The sequence below is a fragment of the Pantherophis guttatus genome, chromosome 8 (assembly GCF_059756535.1).
Source record: "Pantherophis guttatus breed Tessera chromosome 8, ASM5975653v1, whole genome shotgun sequence".
In the NCBI taxonomy this organism is placed as follows: Eukaryota; Metazoa; Chordata; class Lepidosauria; order Squamata; family Colubridae; genus Pantherophis; species Pantherophis guttatus.
This window is the reverse complement of record NC_142070.1, coordinates 80227814-80248795: the sequence shown is the minus strand read 5'-3', so window position 1 is coordinate 80248795 and position 20982 is coordinate 80227814. Positions and strand designations below refer to the sequence as shown.

The 20982-nt window shown below is 40.4% G+C and overlaps 1 protein-coding gene across 10 annotated transcripts in view; it reads left to right on the top strand.

The window, feature by feature from the left end:
• Window positions 1-5422: 5422 nt before the first annotated feature.
• ATP8A1 (ATPase phospholipid transporting 8A1) overlaps window positions 5423-20982 on the top strand; it is a 66050-nt gene continuing 50490 nt past the window's right edge. For 3 of the 10 annotated variants that reach the window (XM_087874966.1, XM_060688764.2, XM_060688769.2), the window contains exons 1-4: window positions 5428-5766; window positions 16740-16854; window positions 17274-17373; window positions 19232-19330. In XM_087874966.1, coding sequence (XP_087731092.1) covers window positions 5718-5766; window positions 16740-16854; window positions 17274-17373; window positions 19232-19330 — 363 coding nt within the window. In that variant the 5' untranslated portion in view covers window positions 5428-5717. Of the gene's footprint in view, window positions 5767-16721; window positions 16855-17273; window positions 17374-19231; window positions 19331-20982 lie in introns of all 10 variants that reach the window. The other 7 variants (XM_087874972.1, XM_087874967.1, XM_087874973.1 and 4 more) reach the window with 5 other exon arrangements.

Genomic DNA, 20982 nt, shown 5'->3' with positions numbered 1-20982 from the left:
CGGGAGAGGACTCCGAGAGTGAAGGAGAGGAGTTGGCAAGGCCTCCCTCTCCAGGACCCTCCTCTCTGGCAAGGCCTTCGGTGTCCGCCGAAGGGCAAGAGATAGGGCCAAGGCCAAGCATGTCCATGCAGCCACAGATGGACAGTGATGAGGGTAATGAGTCTTGGCTGGATCCTCGACAGCGTCACAGAGATAAGAACGCGCAACAGAGGAAAAGGTGTGCCCGAGATTAGGCTGAGTCACTGGACCACACCCCACAGGATATAAAAGGGAGCGTGGTGGCCAGTCAAACCTTGTGACGAACAAAGCTGAAAGCTTCCACGCCATTCTGCATTGCCGGACTTTTGCTATAGACTTTGCTGGATTATCTCTGGACTTGATTAACTCCGTAATTATTGAGCTGTTTCTTTTGATGTACCAGAAGTGGGGAGAAGTTATCTCTCCTCTTCGTAAGTAATAAACTCTTGGCAGGCAGCCACTAGGTTGTTGCCAAGTTCCGTTATCATAAGGAAAAGGATTTTGCCGGCTGGTTTGGTCTTTAACTCTTGAACGTCTGTTGGTGTGTGTGCGTGTGGGACAGGGACAGAACACTCCAGAGGCTTTCTAGGAGCTTGGGGAGGGCAAAAATGGCTTTCTCCATCTCCCTTGGAGGCCCTCCGGAGGGCGGAAATCGCCCATTTCCCGACTTCCAGTGGGCCCAGAAGGCCTGAAAATCAGCTGGCCGGCATGCGCATGCGCACTGGAGCTGAGCTAGGGCAATGCTCACATGCCACAGATATGGCTCTGCGTGCCACAGGTTCACCATCATGGGCCTATACCATTTCTCAGACAAATGGTTGTCCAATCTCTTCTTGAAAACCTCCAGTGTTGGAGCATTCACACCTTCTGGAGGCAAGTTGTTCCACTGGTTAATTGTTCTCACTGTCAGGAAATTCCTCCTTAGTTCTAGATTGGTTCTCTCCGTGATGAGTTTCCACCCGTTGCTTCTTGTCCTGCCTTCTGATGCTTTACAGATTAGGTTGACCCCCTCTTCTTGGTGGCAGCCCCTGAAATATTGGAAGACTCTGCTATCAGGTGACCCCTAGCCAGCGGTGAAATCCAGCTGGATCTATCCGGCTCGCGCGAACTGGTAGCACTGGTGGCTGGAGACTCCGCCCACCCGCCAGAACATCATTACGTCCTGTTTTTGGCCCTCTGCGCATGCACAGAAGAGGTGCACGCACGCTCTCATTCCCAAACTGGTAGCGAAGATAAGTGGATTTCACCGCTACCCCTAGTCCTTCTTTTCATTAAACTAGACATATCCAATTCTTGCAACCGTTCTTCATATGCTTTAGCCTCCAGTCCCCTAATCCTCTTCGTTGCTCTTCTCTGCACTCTTTCTAGAGTCTCCACATCTTTTCTGTATCATGCTGACCGCTACTTTTAAGTTTTCTGCATTTAATTTCAAAGGATGCCCTCATGTTTTAACATTGTAAAGGATGGCAAGAAAACGACAATAACCTCTTGGCATTATTATCTTGGCATTTCTAACAATTCCAAGTAAGACGTTTCTATTTTTTTCCCCCCAATTTTATAAAAAAAACAACTAAATGGCTGTTCACTGCTCATCAAACTCTTATTATGTAAGAGTTTTCTTTGAGGGAGATGGAGGATTCAGAAATGTGAATAAATAAATATTAGAGTTTTTTAAAAAAAAAAAAACCCTTATCAATACATTGCAAATCTTTTCATTTAAATGTCCGTATTCTTCCAGAATTGGAAGTATTAACAAGTCGAAACGCTGCATTCCAGATGACAGAAGCTAAGGAAAGGTGTTGTATTCCTGGACCATAATTTAAAGAACAATACTTTAAAAAGTTTTCCCTTTTTAAAGAATCTGTGTGTCAGACTTCGATGCTATCTCAAAATAAATGAATTTTCAAACTGCCAATCTTTAAGGAAATCTTTTCTTTAATTGAGCACAGCCACCGGATCATGACTCGATGCGGACAAGACTGACCTTTTGCCCCCCAATCCCTCCCTTTCCGATCCCCAAATCTCTGTTTCTCATTGGCTATCTTCCAAGTCATTCTTCAGACTTCTTGTCTCGTCATTTCCCAGGAAAGTCTCCCCCCTTCATTTCCACGACAACCCGACTTCAAAGGGATTTAGCAGGCAAAAGTTCAGAGCTTATCTCTCTCTCTCCTCTGCTCTCTATGCCAGCGTCGAAACGCTGACACTGTGGTCTTGTTTGTTGAGGAATTCGCAGAGCAACCCTAGAGTAGCAAGGGTGTGCACATGAAAGCGACTGAGAGCAGTTGCAAATAATCACAGCCAACACAGAGATACACCGAGTTGTGTTTACTTTTAGGAAATAGTAATAAGGCACCGTCCAATAAACAGTCCAGGTCGTACACAGATAAAGCAGTAGATAGTAAAGCAATAGTCCAGGGATATTCCAATAACAAAGTCTTCTTACCAGTTGTTGTAGTCATACACAATAAACAGTATGGAAACAGTAGCAAACACAGCAAAGAGCAGTAACGATCAGGACAGAGCAATAATGATCAGCAAAGATCAGCAGAGAGAAATAATGGAAAATAGAGTGCATTGTTTTTCTAAGAATTGTCTTGTTCCTTTTTTTTTTTAATAAATCATTCTCTTTGCTTTGAGAATTTATCGGACATCCATCTGTGTTCCTAACAAAACTTGCGGGTAAAAAAAAAAAACCTGTAACCTTTAAAACCAATATTTATTTTGTCCGGAGAACACTTTTAGATTTGTTTATGCTGATAAACATGTAGTCGGATGCAAGGCGAGCTTTTACTCCCTTACCAAGGATTTCATCCTGCTGAGCAAGACAAGACGGCAACTGCCAAAGCCATTTACTTATTAAGATTGTCCGTTGTGATGATTCGGCACAGAACCACACTTTTGATAGTGGGTAGGTAGGGACATTTCCACAAGAGTGATTTATGGCTTCTCGTGGATGGCTGGGCCTGCCTGCCCTCATTAGTGACATGTCACCACAGTAATGACAGGGTGATGCAGCTGTATTATCCAGCACTTCTGTGAAAATGATTGTAAGCCAGTATGCTGAGTAATTGCTGCTTGACAGTTTATGTATCCATCCATCCTATCATTTCCCTTTACCTCTAACATCAGTCTATTATCTGTTTAACTAAGCTGGTTATCAAGACCAGCTGCCTGCAATTACTGCAGGTTCGAATCTCGCCAAGGCTCATGGTTGACTCAGCCTTCCATCCTTTCCAAGGTAGGTAAATTGAGGACCCAGTTTGTGGGGGCAATAAGCTGACTTTGTATAAATATACAAAAGGATGAAGGCTATTGCTTAACGCACTGTAAGCCGCCCTGAGTCTCCGGAGAAGGGCGGCATATAAATCAATTTAAAAAAAAAAAAAAAAACTATATCGTTATCTATCTTTATCTACCAGTATCTATCTATCTACCTATCTACCAGTATCTATCTACCAGTATCTATTTATCTACCAGTATCTATCTACCAGTATCTATTTATCTATCAGTATCTACCAATCTACTTACCTATCTACCAACCACCATCTTATCTATCTACCAATCTCGACCAGTATCTATCTATCTATCTATCTATCTATCTATCTATCTATCTATCTATCTATCTATCTATCTATCTATCTATCTACCTACCTACCATGTCTATCTACCTATCGTGTTTCCCCAAAAATAAGACCCTGTCTTATATTCTTTTGAACCCTGAAATAAGCACTTGGCCTTATTGCCATGCACTCAAAAGCCCGATTGGGCTCATTATCAGGGGAGGTCTTATTTTGGGGGAAACAGGGTATCTGTCTATGTCTGTCTATCTATCTATCTCTATCTATCTCTATCTATCTATCTATCTATCTATCTATCTATCTCTATCTATCTATCTATCTATCTATCTATCTATCTATCTATCTATCTATCTATCTGTGTCTGTCTATATTATAGACAGACACCGATAGATAATGATAGATGATAAAAGATAGATGATGATAAGAGAGAAATGATAGGATGGATGGATGGATGAGTGGACGAATGGATAGGCAGTCAAGCAGACAAGCGGGGAGGCAGGCAAACAGATATAGACTCTATATCATTATATATCTATCTATCTCTATCTCTATCTACCATTATCTATCTCTAGCTACCTCTATCTCTAAATCTCTATTTCAATTTCTCTCTATCTCTACCTACCAATCTCTCATCTATTGATCTATATCAATTTTATATAACCTGTCTGTGTCTCTATTTCCTGTCTTTATTTTTACAAATAATATTTATAAATAAATAACCATTAATATAACCGTGTGTGACAGGACTTGTGCGATCACGTCCTGCAGAAGAGAGTAACCAAGTTCAGGCTACTGCTCAGTACTCATAGGACAATTACCGTACATGTATGTTTTTTAAAAAAATATATATTTCAACAGCCCAGAATCGGTGACCTTTGCTGCCATCATTGTAACTTCATTGTTACAATAAAGAGCCTTGGTAGTACAGTGGTTTAAGGCACCCTGTTATTAAGCTGGTTATTAAGACCAGCTGCCTGCAATTACTGCAGGTTCGAATCTCGCCAAGGCTCAGGGTTGACTCAGCCTTCCATCCTTTCTAAGGTAGGTAAATTGAGGACCCAGTTTGTGGGGGCAATAAGCTGACTTTGTATAAATATACAAAAAGGATGAAGGCTATTGCTGAGCACATTGTAAGCCGCCCTGAGTCTCTGGAGAAGGGCAGCATATAAATCAATTTTTTTAAAAAATAAAAATTGTTGCAGGCAGTTATTACATTATGTTGGAAAGATGTAGAAGGCTGCAAAGATTCCTTTGCATTTTCAAATAATCTAAACGTCTGTAGCACTTTGCAAGAAGAGACAAAACTCCTTGGTTGAGCCTTGGGATTTCCTGGTGGTCTCCCATCCAGGCTCTACCAGATCCTTACAGGGTGCAAAAAGGCTCAAAGGTTTTCATAACTTTAAAAAAAAAGGGGGGGTTGCATTCAGGACAAAGTAAAACAACTATCTCTCAAGTTTGATTCCGCCTCCCACCCCAAGACTCCCACCCGCCTTCCATTCAGCAAATGCCGGTAAACTCCGCACCGCCCGGCTTTTTATACTCTCCGCCCCGCCCCTTTTCTTGCCAGGCTCCGCCCCGCTTCAAATCCGGCCTCTTCCATTATCGATCCTTGAAAGCGCAGGGGAGTCGGTCGGCTTTGTCAAGTCGGGGGTGGTGGAGGAAAGAAGGATTCCACGCACGCACACATATACATACATACCACGCGGCGTGAAGGGCAGAAGCACGTCTCTTTGTCCTACCGTGCGCCGCCTCAAAGGCCGGTCGAAAAGGGCTTTTTTTTTTCCTTCCCCCCCCTCTGAAGGAAGTTGGTACATTCCAGTCGAGGGAGGGAGGGAAAGGAAAGAGAAAAAAAAAAAAAAAGGAGGGACGGGCGCGCGAAGCCAGAAAGCGCTCGCTCGCTCGCGCGCGCTCGCCCCGGCGCGCAGGCGCAGGTGTCCCGAGAGGTGGTCTCGCGACCGCAAAGCCGCGGGGGGTCTCCCTCAGGGGAAGAGAGAGAGAAAAGGGAGCGCGCACGCGCGGAGAAAGAGCGCGCGCGCGCGAGAGAAGAGTCGCCTCAGCCCTTGTGAGGGGAGCGCGCCTGCCGGCCGCCTGAGGCGATAAAGAGAGAGAGAGAAAGGAGAGATGCCCGCCGTTCAGAAGACCGTGTCGGAGCTGCGGTCCAGGGCGGAGGGTGAGTGTGTGTGAGGCCGGCCACGGAGCGGGTTTGGAAGGAGCCCCGAGAATCCCTGATGTTGTGAGGTGATGTGAGGGAGAAAAGGCGCCTCAGCTGCCCCCTCAGCGCCGCTTCTCCTCCCCCAGTCAGTCAGTCAGGCGCTGAGGAGGCTCGCTTGGCCCTGAGGGGGAGGGGAGGGGGCTCCCCGGGGTGGGGGGGGTGGGGGGGTTGAACGCAGCCCCTTCTCTTTACCCGCAGCAGCCCCTGCGCTTTTGGCCCGGCCCTTTTTCTCCCCTTTCCGAGCATCCTCCAGCCTTCCTTCTGGCCGCAGGCAGCAGGGCTGGAGGGGACCCTGGAGGTCTTCTAGTCGAGCCCCATTCTCCCCCCGCCTCTCCTGCCCAAGGCAGGAGATCCAACACCATTCTAAACAAATGGCTGTCCAATCTCTTCGTTTTTTAAAAAAAAAAAACAACCCTGTAAAATATAGAATAAAGCTGGCAGGATCCCAGGGGCTGGAGGGGACCCTGGAGGTCGTCTAGTCTAGCCCCCCGCTCCTGCCCAAGTCCTCATAGCATCTCAGACAAATGGCTGTCCAATCTCTTCATTTAAAAAAAAAAAAACCCTATATCATATAGAATAGAGCTGGCAGGATCCCAGGGGTTGGAGGGGACCCTGGTGGTCGTCTAGTCTAGCCCCCTGCCCAAGGCAGGAGTCCTTATGCCACCCAGGACAAATGGCTGTCCAATCTCTTCATAAAAGCCTCCGTTGATGCAATTTAGTACTTGTTCACTCTGTGGTTCAGATGACTCCTCATTATAAGGCGGGAAGGGACCTTGGAGGTCTTCTAGTCTACCCCCCCCGCCCAAGTCCTCATAGCATCCCAGACAAATGGCTGTCCAATCTCTTCATTAAAAAAAACCCTATATAATATAATATAATAGAGCTGGCAGGATCCCAGGGCTGCAAGGGACCCTGGAGGTCGTCTAGTCTAACCCCCCTATCCAAGGCAGGAGACCTTGTATCATTCTGGGCAAATGGCTGTCCAGTCTCTTCATAAAACCCTCCATTGATGCAAGTTAGTACTTGTTCAGATGTCTCTTGATCCTAGGGTTGGAAGGGACCCTGGAGGTCTTCTAGTCAAGCCCCCTGCCCAAGGCAGGAGTCCTTATGCCATCCAGGACAAATGGCTGTCCAATCTCTTCATAAACGACTCCGTTGATGCAATTTAGTATCTGTTCACTCTGTGGTTCAGATGACTCCTGATTATAAGGCTGGAAGGGACCTTGGAGGTCTTCTAGTCCAACCCCTGCCCAAGGCAGGAGTCCTCATACCTTCCCAGACAAATAGTTGTCCAATCTCTTCTTGAAAACCTCCATAGATGGAGCAGCCACAACTCCAGGATGCAAAGCTGTTCCACTGATTGTTTTCACTGTCAGGAAATTCCTCCTTAGTCCTAGGTTGGATCTCCCTTTAATGAGCTTCTACCCATTGCTCAGGTCCTGTGGAGAATAAATTGATGCTCTCTTCCCTATGACAGCCCTTCAAGTATTGGAAGATGCTATTATTCTCTCCCTAAGCGTTCTCTTCAATAGCCTAGACATACCTTAGTTCCTTGACCCATTCATCATATGATTGAGCCTCCAGACCTTGAGCTATCTGCAAAGGTGGGCCAAAACACACCAAGGTGGCCGCTGTGCCCCCAGCAAAGAAGGGAGGTCTTATTCTGGCAAGGCTGTCATTTTGACCGTTTTGACCACCTCGGATGCCCATCTTCAGTTGTCTGGCTCCTATAAAACACTGTGAGTCACTAATGGGAAAATAACCCTCGTGTCTTGGTGTCTGCTTTTGACTATTCCATCTTTTGGTCCTTCTGTTACCTGAATTGGGTTTCTTTTCCCAAACAACCAACAGCTCTTTCCCGATAATTGAATAGTCATCTGTTTCATGTAAATGCCAGTAATCACTAATGTTTGATGGTGGTCTTAAGGGATGGCAGCCCCCTGCTGGGGTGAGGAAACTAAGCAGGTCAGGATTGGATAGTCCTGAATGGATCTGAAGGCTGTAGAAATGGAGCTTGATTGAAAAACCTTTACCTTTTTACTTTAATTTTGTGTGATATCTCTATGTTTGTGGCTTTTGCTGTTTGCTAGATGTTTTCTGGACTATTTTATGTTACAAGGAAACAGAATAAGATTATGATAGAGTGACATTGAGGTGAGATTTGGTCATCCTAGGCCTGTGAAATGCTGATAAATACCTCCAGATTCCTCAATATCTGGGAATGTTGAGGTATTAGGAAAGATCTTTACTTAAATAAAAGGAATGACAGAATAGCCTAAAACAGATTGAAGGGAATTATTGCTCTTAGAGAATGATACGTCGTTAATATTTGAAGCTGAGAGATTTTGGCTGCTGAAACCTTTGATAATTTATGAGATATACAGCATCTCAGTTTATAAGGTGTATCTCTCCTTGTTTTAGCCTTGTTCTTACCCCAGGTTGTATCTGAAGTTAAAGGAATCCATATGAGGAGTGTATTATAGGGAGGACCATCCTGTAGCAGAAGATGAATGGAGAACCCTGGCTGTACACAGTGAGATTACATCTCATGGTCTCATGTCGTATTGCTCAGTTTTCTCTGCAGCATGAGAGGGAATAAGGGAAAACAACCCATTCTGGACTGAATCCCTTAGATTTGTGATCAAATGAGCAGCTCCTATTAGCCTACCTCCAAACCTCGTCAACGATATAATGCAATTTCATTCCAATATGAGGACTACCGGGATTCAGATTTAGATGAGCAGAAAGCTGTTCCTCTAAGAACAATATTACACTGAATAATGGAACTCTCTTGCCATATGGGGGAAATTTCGTAAATATTTACAGTACCTATTGTGATCAAAAGTATTAGAGAATTTATTTTCTTTTAATAATCAAACATCATAATTTCAGTTAATATTGTATATTTAAAATGAAATTAGATGCCACCATGCATTTTAGATATAGATTGTACTTCACTTAATTAAAATGTTATTCTACTTTTGGAGGGTTTTTTTAATTAGATTTTGTTTTCAATTTTTGGAGCTGAGTAAGCAAAACTTAAAAATCCAAACCAATCTTTCTTAATGTAAATAAGAAATCAATGAACAGTTCAGTCCTGTTCAATTCCAGCATTCCACTTTGACAGTAGAAGTTCAATTTGTCAAAAATAGCACTATACTAATTTGTATGTCTGAAATACACAATCAAGAGTTCCTAACGTGAAGTTTATTTTTATAGCCAGAACATCTGCAAGTGAAGGTTGCTTTCTTTTTGTTCTGCTGATGCAAGAAAGAGAAAGTTCTGTATGTATCTGCTGTAATACAGCACTAAGCAAAACATCGTGATAAAAGCTTTTGTTAATGCTTTATTCCACTATAACAGTGATGGTTAATCTTTTTGCCGTCGCATCCAAAAGCAGGAGGACCATGGGAGGGTCGCGTGCACGCGTGCTCCACCCCCCATGCATGTGCGCATGACCTCCCCACACGATGGCATGGTGGAGCCTGGGGAGGCCCGTTTTTCGCCCTCTCCAGGCTCCAGAGGCTTTCTAGGAGCCTGGGGAGGGCAAAAACGGCCTCCCCCACCCCGGAGGCCAGAAACGGCCCATTTGCCAACTTCTGGTAGGACCGGAAAACCCGAAAATCAGCTGGCACTGGAGCTGAGCTTGGGCAACGCTCACCTGCCCACCAATATGGCTCCGTGTGCCATCTGTGGCACACGTGCCATAGGTTCGCCATCATGGCACTATAAATATTTCTGCTGTATCCCTTTTTCTGCATAGAAGAAATATTTCTTAGCATTAATCAGATAAACACCTACAATCATCATTACAGTATTAAAAGATGTGAATATGCTTACATAATTGTGTAAAAGTATATTAATATATGGCTGAAACATTAGATATATATCTATTTCTGATAATAAATCTAATTAGAACTAATATAAGTAGAGTGCGTTTATTAGACTTTGTAAACTAATATATAATTTAAATTTTTCAGCAGACAGAAAAATATTCTGTTTATTAGTTTTACTAATGGCCCTCCTACTAGTTATTAGCATTAGTACCTAATGTTTATTATATAAGTAGAGTTGAGTGTATTACTATAGAAAGAATGCATCTGAATAAATGGTTGTAAGTTTTTGGTTTCATTTTTGTGAACGCGATTGAATATAGCATTTTAAATAACATGCTTTCCTTTGTTTTACCAAATTAAAAAACTCTAAAATAAAGCTGTGAAATATAAAATGCACATACTCATCATTTATTTTTAGTTTTACAAAAATGCCATTTGGGCATGTTCTATTAATTTTCTTCTTGAGCAATGAGGCTAATAAACCTTGCTTCCATCTGTTCTTATCAATCATGTGAGCCCCGCCATTGAAAGGAATAGGATACAAAGATTACTCAGAAGGCAAATGGGATCAGAAGTTACTTGTAACTCAGGCAGATTTTCCTTTTCAGAAGGACAAGGCTGTATAGTCATGATGGCGAACCTAAGGCACACGTGCCACAGGTGGCACGCGCAGCCATATCGGTAGGCACGTGAGCTCAGCTCTGGCACGCATATGCACGCCGGCCAGCTGATTTTCAGGCCTTCTGGACACACCAGAAGTAGGGAAACAGGCTGTTTCCTGCCTCTGGAGGGCCTTGGGGGGGGCGTTTTTCTCTCTCCCCAGGCTCCAGAGCCTTTCTAGGAGTCTGGGGAGGGTGAAAATGGCCTTCTTCCCCCCCCCCCCCCCCCGGGAGGCCGAAATGGCCTGTTTACCAACTTCCGGTCCCACCAGGACGCGGCATAAACACAAACCAGTTGCCAAGCATCTGAATTTTGATCTTGTGGCCAGGCCAAGAGCCTTGATAGTACAGTGGTCTAAGCACCCTGTTATTAACACAGCTGCCTGCAATTTACTGCTGGTTCGAATCTCTCCAAGGCTCAAGGTTGACTCAGCCTTCCATCCTTTCTAAGGTAGGTGAAATGAGGACCCAGTTTGTGGGGGCAATAAGCTGACTTTGTATAAATATACAAAAGGATGAAGGCTATTGCTTAACGCATTGTAAGCCACCCTAAGTCTCCGGAGAAGGGCAGCATATAAATCAAATTAAAAAAAAAAACGGTCATAAGTTATTTTTTTCAGTGCCATTGTAACATGGAACAGTGACTAAATGAACTGTCGTAAATGGTGGACTACCTGTATCTAGGTTTCTTTTTCTTCAAATGCTATGAGATAGTGGGCCTTGGGAAATTCTAATTATTATCTGAAAGCCACATAAAGTTTCTTACAGTTCAGCTAAGTTTCAGCCACATGTTTTAGGAAGTAAAGTGATGGAAGCACAAATCAGATCATGTGAAAGTAATTTTGAAACATCCTTTTGCATGTTAGTGCAGGGATGAACAATTTTTATGAAAGAAGACGACACATGAGCAAAGCTTATAAGCAAAGGAACACGGACCTCTCCCTACATTCCCACGCATTTTCTCCACAGAAATGATTGTTCCCTTTCCATTTTGCATTTGTGTACAATCATTGTGGATGTGTTTAATGGTATCTGCAGTTTCCCTAATAAAAAGCAGTGATGCATGCTGAAGGAAATTTGAAGCTGGGAATGAGGTTAAAGCCTCTTCATTGTTCTTGATCAAGATTGCTGGTGAGAGGAACAGTCTGGTTCCTCTTTCCTCAGCAGTTCTAATTAGGATGCAGGGGGTGGAGATCTTTAACCTTGGTCTCTTCTGATAATCCCCATTAAAAAGCTGTTTTTTTAATGCCTTTTGTCCTTCAGGCCCTTCTGCTGCATAAGATACTTGAGTTTGTTTTCCAAATTGACACTTTAGGGAAGAAAAGGTAGCTTTTAATAAATAAATCCAGTGACTTGAATAATTACTTTTCAGTTTGAGTGCCTATCAGAAACTTTAGTTTTAAAATGACTAATCGTATAATATCTGCAAAGTGTTGTAGTTGAAAAAATCCTTATTGATTATCTTAGGTCAGTGGTCAGCAACCTTAAACACTCAAACAGCCACAAAGGTCCTAATCGGAAGCCCTCACCCCACCCCCACCCTGTTCAATTCTGGAGCCGACCGGAAGTCCGGTTCCCCCACCATAGAGTCTCCTCCTAGCGTGGCATCCTTTTTCCTCTACTAGTCCTAACCCTATCAATTGTGGGCTGACCTGAAAACATGCCCCTTGCCATAGAGTCTCCTCCTGGTATGCCCTGCTTCCCCCCCCCCCCCGAAGCTCTTCTCAAAATTGTGGTGCTGACTGACGATAGGGAGCCGCAGCAGAGGGATGAAAGAGCCACATGTGGTTCCAGAGTCGCAGGTTGCTGACCCCTGGCTTAGGTAATGGCATAGTACCAGCATGTACTATCTGTAGTATGATCTACTACTGGTTTGGAGGGAGGTAATGTTGAAATCAGCTATAAGGAGTCTTCAACTTACGACCACAATTGAACCCAAAATTTCTATTGCTAGGGGAGTCGTTTGCTAAGTGAGTTTTGCCACATTTTATGACCTTTCTTGCCACGGTTGTTAGCTGAATCATTGCAGTTGTTAAGTCAGTAACACAGTTGTTAAATGAATCTGACTTCCCCATTGACTTTGCTTGTCAGAAGGTCTCAAAAGGGGGTCACATGATCCCAGGGCCCTGCATCCATCATAAATACAGGCAAGTTGCCAAGTGTCAAGTGCCAGTTTTGATCATGTGACTACAGGGATGCTGCAATGGTCATAAGTGTGAAAAACAGTCTTAAGTCACTTTTGTCAGTAACTTGGAGCAGTCACTAAATGAATGGTTGTAAGTCAAGAACTACCTGTATTGTATGCAAATGTAAGGAACAATACTCTAAAAGCTAACTACTATAAATTTCAGCCCTGCTCTTGTTTATTCTACGACACATGCAAACTTATGTCTGTGGATAAATATGAGAACTTAAGATACTTTAATATTATTTTACATTCTTACAAATATTGTTCTTCTGCACATTAGCCCATAACATTATTTTTGATAACCAAATTGCAGTTGTACATACACTGTTGCAATATATTTAAATACATATTTTTATGGTAGAAGAGAATCATATGTTTTCATATTTTCCACATATTCTTTGAGAAGATTTCTACCAGTAGTTCATAGATTTATCAAATTGATAAGCATATTCAGATCTATACGTGAGTCTAATTTTGTCTGTTTCCTAATTAGCAAGAATTTAATCATTGATTTGTCTACAATGCATCATTCCATAATTTTTCCTCGTGATAGAATTTGCAATATCCAAGTTCTTTCAAAATCTAACGAATGCTAAGCTGTTACCATAAGACACTCTACTGTATCAACAATTACCGTATATGTTTTAATGATGCACTTGTAGGACAAAAGTATTTAATAATGCTAGCTGAGGAATCATTTCAATTTCCCAATGAAATTTCCCACTTTTTCTGAAAATCAGTTTCTTGACTGTAGGTTCACAATAGGTAAAATATATCTTGCCTTAGTTCTTCAACTCATCCTGTGAATGATTCATCATGATTGTTTCATTAATATATAGTCATCTTGCCTAGAACATTATATTGCGCTTGAATGATTTACTGTGACATTTCTTGTATTTGTGACAAAATAGATTTATAAGGTAATTTTTTTGTACTCTAAATTTCTCAATTTATCTCTCGTGTTTTATTAATGTACCACAAATCATCATCAAAATGTTTTTTTTTATAAATTACTGATCTCAAATCCATTCTGGTTCTTTTCTGCCTGCTTTAAGTTATATTTTTGAATTCAGTTAGAATCTTAGTACTGTTATTTTACTTTTCAAAACTATATCATTCCAACTAAGAAACAAGAATTCCTTTCGCAGTCAACAGGAAAAAAAGCCTCTTTTCTAATAGGATTCTCATCCCCGTAGAAGTTCTACAAGTTGAATGAGTCTAGTTTTTTCCAAGTTTGTGGCTCTTTAAATTTTTTTGCTTAAATCAGGATGCAGAATGTTGGTGATAGCAAAGAGCCTAAAAGGCTTACGTTGTATTTTAGGACATAGATTTTATTTCACATGTGTCATTTCAATTGCACTTTTAGTATCTATTATCAACTTCTTTAAAAAGGACTGTATTCTTTTACAGGTAGTTCTTGACTTATGATCACAATTGAGCCCAAAATTTCTGTTGCTAAGTGAGACAGTTAAGTGAGTTTTGCCCCCATTTTTCTTGCCACTGTTGTTAAGTGAATCACTGCAATTGTTAACTTAGTAACATTGTCGTTAAGAGAATTTGGCTTCCTCACTGACTTTGTGTATCATAAGGTTGTAAAAAGGAGATCATATGACCACGGGACACTGCAACCATAATAAATCCATGTCTGTTGCTTAGCATCTGAGTTTTGATCACGTGACCATGGGGATACTGCAATGATCATAAGTGTGAAAAATGGTCATAAGTTACTTTTTTCAGTGAGTTGTAAGTTGTACTTGTACTTAAAATATAGTGTTGTACTGATCTGTTATTTATCTCTACAACCTCAATTTGAACTTACGGCTTTTTAGGATCCCTTATTGAAGACTAAAAGGTTGGTATTGATAGTCCTTATAAGAGAGTTTTATGTAAATTACATTTCATCTCTCTCCCAGTTCTACATGCTGCTGAAAGTTGCTTTTATGTTTGGATCCTTTTACAAAACTGTAATTTTGAAAATTTCCCACTAATTCAGCTGCTTATCAATTATCTGACAGTAGCACAAACCCCCTTCTGCCACAAAGCTTCAGAGGAAGCATCATTTTCACAGCTATTATTCTACTACTTTAATTCAGATTTATTCTTTTTTTTTTTAACCATTTGGCAAGTATCTGTCCACAATGGAGTATAGTTAGCATGTAAGCATTTATTCAGGTCACTTGTAATCTCAGTATGCAGATATCTAATCTGCTTATTATACAAAATAATACATTTTTCCTGCTTCCTCTAACAAAATATTAAAACATACAAATTAACATGTAGGCCTAAACCAGCTTCAAAATTTTTCAGTTCCTCTTTTAATGTTTCAGATGTTTTAATCCTTCAGGTGACGCCTGAGTGAAACATTGCTAGCATATCAGATTAATATTTCTTCACTTTTCTGTTGACTGCTTAATTGGACTCAAACTCCTCCTTCTTTAAATGTTGAGCTAAGGGTTGCATAACTACAGGTAGTCCTCAACTTACAACCTCCACTGAGCCCAAAATTTATGTTGCTAAGTGAGACATTTGTTAAATGAACCTTTCTTGCTATAGTTAAGTGGGTCACTGCAGTTAAGTTAGTAACACGGTTGTTAGGTGAATCTGCCTTCCCAATTGACTTTGCTTATCAGATGGTCACAAAAGCAGATCACATGACTCCAGGACACTGCAACCGTCGTAAACAGGAGTCAATTGCCAAGCTTCTGAATTTTGATCACGTGACCACGGAGCTGCTGCAACAATCATAAGTCACCTTTTTCAGTGCCACTGTAACTTTCAACAGTCGCTAAATGAACTGTTGTATGTTGAGGACTTACCTGTACAATGGAGATATAGTAGGCCGAAGTCCTGGCCTGGTATTTGGAAGCTGGACAAAGCTCTATGAGACAAAACAAAGTTCAAGTTTAATCCTAACAAAACAGAATTCCGTTTTCCCAACAAAAAGCTGGTTTTTCTCTCTGCTCCATTTATAAGGACGCAGGGCTGTGATTCAAAGTGTTCTAGACTCAGGGCTACTATTATTTGGTAAAGAGGTAGTAGTGGGCATAACCTGGGAGGCCTTTACCCAACTTTGTACTCCAGCTGTAACTCTTTTCCAAAGCAGGAAAACCTGGTGATAGGACCTCAGAGTCTTATCACCATGACAATAGACTATTGCAAGGTGCTTTATATGGGTTTGCTTTTGGAGGTTTCTTGGAAACCACAGTTGTGTAATGTGCAACTGTCTGCAAGCTGACAGGCAAGAGCAGTTACAGTATACCCATATTCATAATCATATTACAGGTGCTATGCTTCCTTCCAGCAGGTTTCTTATTGCACGCAAAGTGACAGTTTTAACTTTTAAAGTGCTTAAGTGCTTTGCTTAAGTGCTTTCAGTTTAAAACGAGTATCGTTGATTCACAACAGATTAAATTAATGGCTCAGAGGCAGTGGTCTCTTTGGTGGTTTCCACCCTGTACAACAGTCTTCCTAGTATAGTAGCAGACATTACAACCTTAATAGGCAGAGTTGTCTAGAAAAGCTTGGCTGTGAAACAGTTGAGGATGTGGGGGAGAGAGAAGGTGTGTTTTGTGTTTGAACTAAATCAGCTAGAAGAGAGAAGTATTTTTTTCCACGAGAAGGAAGGGTTTAGGAGGAAGTAGAGAGGCAAGGATTGGACGTAGCGTAAAAAGAACCCATGATCGGTCAAGATTGAGATATTCTACAAGACTTTGGAAGAATGATGTTACCTAAAATTGGTTGCTGTCCGTAACTAAAATTATTGACACTTTATATTTAAATGTTTTTAGTTATCGACATTTATTTTTTATTTTAACTGTACATTATTGTAATTTTTTTTGCTTATACAACTGAAAATTTTTGGGAGTTGCAAGCTTCAACCATATAAAACTTTTAAGTAAGTCCCTGACCAGAGTATACTAAACTTGGAACAGGCTGCAACTATTGTAACATTAATAAGTAACATTTAAAGTACATGAAATTTAATTTCTCTGTCAAATCAAAATATTTAGTTTAAATGTTTTGAGCAGCTAGAAAAGGTACTTTAGCATGTCACTAACAGACCAGGGAAAGATAAAAAAATTAATCCTTAAATAGGAATTAAAAAAATTAATTTTATCAATACAAATGATAGAATAGTACCTACTATTGTTTTTGTGTTTCTCACTGCTTAAATTTAAAATGCTTTTTGTTTTCATTTAAATCATTGCAGAATTTAAATGTACATATTAGATTTTTAATATTTTGTAGGTTATGAGAAGACAGATGATGTTTCAGAGAAAACCTCATTAGCTGATCAAGAGGAAGTGAGAACTATATTCATCAATCAACCACAATTCTCTAAGTTCTGTAGCAATCATGTCAGGTATTTGTAACCAAAGTTTTGTACAATTATCTTACATACTCTCATTGAAAGCCAAAGCACCGTTCTGCCACTGCATCATTAGCTCTGACCTGTTGTGCATATGTGATATCACTAAGTGCACATTGAAAGAGTGGTGCTTGTGCTTCCTTTCACCCACAGGATGTCTCTGATTTGTTACAAGCTATGGTAGGGTCTTTGATGCTCTCTGAATTTGGCTGTTTTCTTGCAGACAAATAAGATCATCAGGCTAGAAGGGAAGGGGGTTTTCAGGGAGAAGGAGGAGGAAGATGTTATGTGTATTTAGACATACAATACTGCATTAACTGTTAAAATCTCTCTTAGTGTACTCTGACTACATATTTTATCTGTTTTTTATGTCTTTCCCTTAATTCCATGTATTTTTAATTCCTCTCTCTTAGCACTGCAAAATACAACATTATCACATTCCTGCCTAGGTTCCTCTATTCTCAGTTCAGGAGAGCTGCTAATGCCTTTTTTCTTTTCATTGCATTGCTTCAGGTAAGAATGTGTGTAAGTGCTCTGCTCCCTCCCTCCCACCCTTTATCCTCCAGTAACATTTAATTGTTAGAAGTCATAAAATTGTTTGTAATGTCCTCAGTGGCTGCAGGCTGTCATTATGCAATGTCTTAAATTCAGATAAAATCTTAGAAATTCTTAGGGAGTGAAATTTTAAACCAGGGCGAGGTTATTTTTTTCTTCTCAATATAGCTATACAGTTTTATTGTTTTAAAACTCTTTTTAATACTTTTAACTATAATGTATATTTTGAATTGTAAGCCACTCAGGGAGATTGACTGACATGGGCGGCCATGGAAATTGAACAAACAAAAAAATACATTGTCTAACTTTTCTTATGAAAAGATTCCTAAGAAGTGTTTTGGGCCCTGCAGAAGCAGAGGTACTTATTAGGGACTTAGCCTGATATTTACCAGGTTATGTGAAAAAATGCTTTAAGAGTTGCATTCAATTTATAATGAGTTGATTCCTTCACAGCATCATCTTTACTCAGACTCGCCCAAAAATCTGGGGGGGGGGAAGTCACCCCACTTTAATGATTAACAAAGAGGTATTGTACCCAAGTGAGGTCCAAAGCACTTTTGCCAAATCATTTTTGAAGAATGTAAGCAATATATCCCGAAACACGTATATTGTTGTACTAAACTTTAAACTGAAAGTTGCTTTACCAGTTCTTCCTGTCCCTGTGTAATGATCAGTATAATAAAGAGTGTTTATGATGTAAGCATTAGTTGTATAGGAAAGACCAACTCCTGTATTTTCTTATCTGTCATGTGATAATGAGTTTAACCCTCCTGACTGAACTTTATAATTGGGCATATATTTTGGCCTCCGTGTTTCTATAGAACATAATATAACAAGTAAAAAGACTAATAAATTCTCAGCTAGAAAGTTATTATGTGACTTTGATATTATGTCAGGCTTTGTTTGGTTCTAGTTCTACACTGTAATATTTATTGTATTAAAGGCTGTAAGGATAATGAGATTAAATAACACATTTTCACGTTACATATTTTTATTCTGGGATAAATAAAAATTCTGGGTAATTTTTTTAAAAAAACATGGGCCATTATTGGTATCAATATTTTATAGGGATTTATTGGCAGGCAAGTTTTTAAATCATTTAAGTTAAAATTCATTAAACTTCTCCTGAGTTCACAGTTTAGTCCAGATGGATCAGTAATGCCTAAAACTCTCAAATTACTATCAGTATTGGAATGTATTTCAAATTTCAAATCTTTATTGTCAGTGCACAACATATGTACAATGAGATTGGTTGAGCTCACTCAGTGCACCTCCCACAACACAGTGAAGACAGAAAATCCCTAACCCAACAAATCATATTAACAAAACACCCAGTCCTATTGCACCAGTGTGAACATGTTACTCATTGTGCTGGCCTTGCAGTCCATCATACTACATAGTTATGATGTTATTTCTCATTCAGGAGTCTGACAGCCCACGGATAAAAACTGTTCTTCAGCCTGTTTGTGCAGCTGGCTATGCTTCCATATCTCCTTCCCGTTGGTAGGAAGGTAAAGAAGTGGGGACCAGGGTGAGAATCATCCCTGAGAATTTTCCTCACTCTTCTAAGGCAACGAGCCTTAGAAGAGTTCATTTTTGGTGATTATAAATATAAAATATTTATTAAGAAATAGTTAATTGCAACTAGGGTAGATAATAGCTCATGGAAATAACCATTGTAATTATTAGTTACCTATTTGAGAAATTTTCCTCATTAGCGTTTAAGTGGATTCTGCTGTTATAACATTTTATTGAACATATTTTCATACAATTAATGTGACTAATATTAACATGCACTTTTCTTTTTATGCTTTAGCAAATTCCAGATGTGTCTCCAACAGGACGGTATACAACTTTGGTTCCTCTCTTATTTATTTTAGTTGTAGCAGCAGTCAAAGAAATAATAGAAGATATTGTAAGTAGCATAATGTTTCCTTCATAACTTTAAACTAATACTCATCTTCAAATAAGATACATGTTTAAATTTAAAGGGATGTAAACCAAGTATACTCATTTTGATTTTTTAATTAATTTTTATGATTTTTTAATTAATTTTTTAGCAGCTAAGCAAAAAAAATCCCTCACATTTTGTTATGGAGCATGCATTTCTGATTTTACACATGCTACGCATGTGATGATGATGTGCCCTTAGGTCAAAGAAATCTACAAACGACTGCTATAGATTTTCTCCATCTCCCAGGGGCCTAGCACTTCCTGTGCTTTTTATTAACTGAAGCATTTTCAATATTTTATGTATGATTGTTCAGTAGAGGGAGTCCTCAACTTACAGCGGACACCCCAAAAGCTACTAATGACCCAGTTTCAAAGATATTGCCGCTGCAGAACTTCTTTGGGCATTAAGAGGGACTGCAGAAATACTGCACGCAGCCCCTCTGTCCATTTCCCCCACCCCACCAGGTTCCTGCAGGCCTTGGGGTTTTGTTTCCCATTCAGCAGGACTTGGCCTCCTCCACAGTCCTCTCCAGGACCCAGCGACACCCCAACTCTCCTTTCTGTATTTTGCAGCTCCTGAGAGAGGTGCTGAGTCGATGTGAGGCTCAGTTTTTTTGCACAGAGTAACACAGCCTTGTGTTATTTTGCTATTCTCTCAATCCTTGGAAGCCTCTGTTTTTACGGCTGAGAGGCAGGCTGAGTCCAACAGGTCCTTGGGTGGACTGTGGAGCCTGATTTGCTTCCCTTGTTAAAACCAAACCTTTGCATATAGAATAGAACAGAACTGAACTGAACTGAACTGAACTGAACTGAACTGAACTGAACTCTTTATTAGCCAAGTGTGATTGGACACACAAGGAATTTGTCTTGGTGCATATGCTCTCAGTGTACATAAAAAAGAAAGATAAGTTCATCAAGAATCATAAGGTACAACAGTTAATTATAGTTATAGGGTACAAATAAGCAATCAGGAAACAATATCAATATAAATCGTAAGGATACAAGCAACAAAATTACAGTCATACAGTCATAAGTAGGAGGAGGTGGGTGATGGGAACGATGAGAAGATGAGAAGATTAATAGTAGTGCAAACTTAGTAACTAGTTTAACAGTGTTGAGGGAATTATTTGTTTAACAGAGGGATGGCGTTCGGGGAAAAACTGTTATGTCTAGTTGTTCTGGTGTGCAGTGCTCTTTAGTGTCATTTTGAGGGTAGTAGTTAAAACAGTTTATGTCCAGGATGCGAGGGGTCTGTAAATATTTTCACTATATTTTCACATTGTAAGATGCCAGACTGAGAATATTTTCCAAATGCATTGATTACAAGAAGTATATTGAATGTTATTAGTTCTGTACAAGCATTTCAGTGATCAGAACAAGACACTGCCTGTTCCAGAATTGTGTCCCAAACACAAAACACAATCTTTAGAAAATAATGGAATAAGCTGTTGCTATGTTGTTCTTTATCCAAATACCACAGTATTTGTCCATCTATATAGAGTTCCCGTTACTTGTCCCAGCTTCTGCCAACCTAGCAGTTCAAAAGCAGGTAAAAAATGCAAGTAGAAAATAGGGATCACCTTTGGTGGGAAGGGAACAGCATTCCGTGCGCCT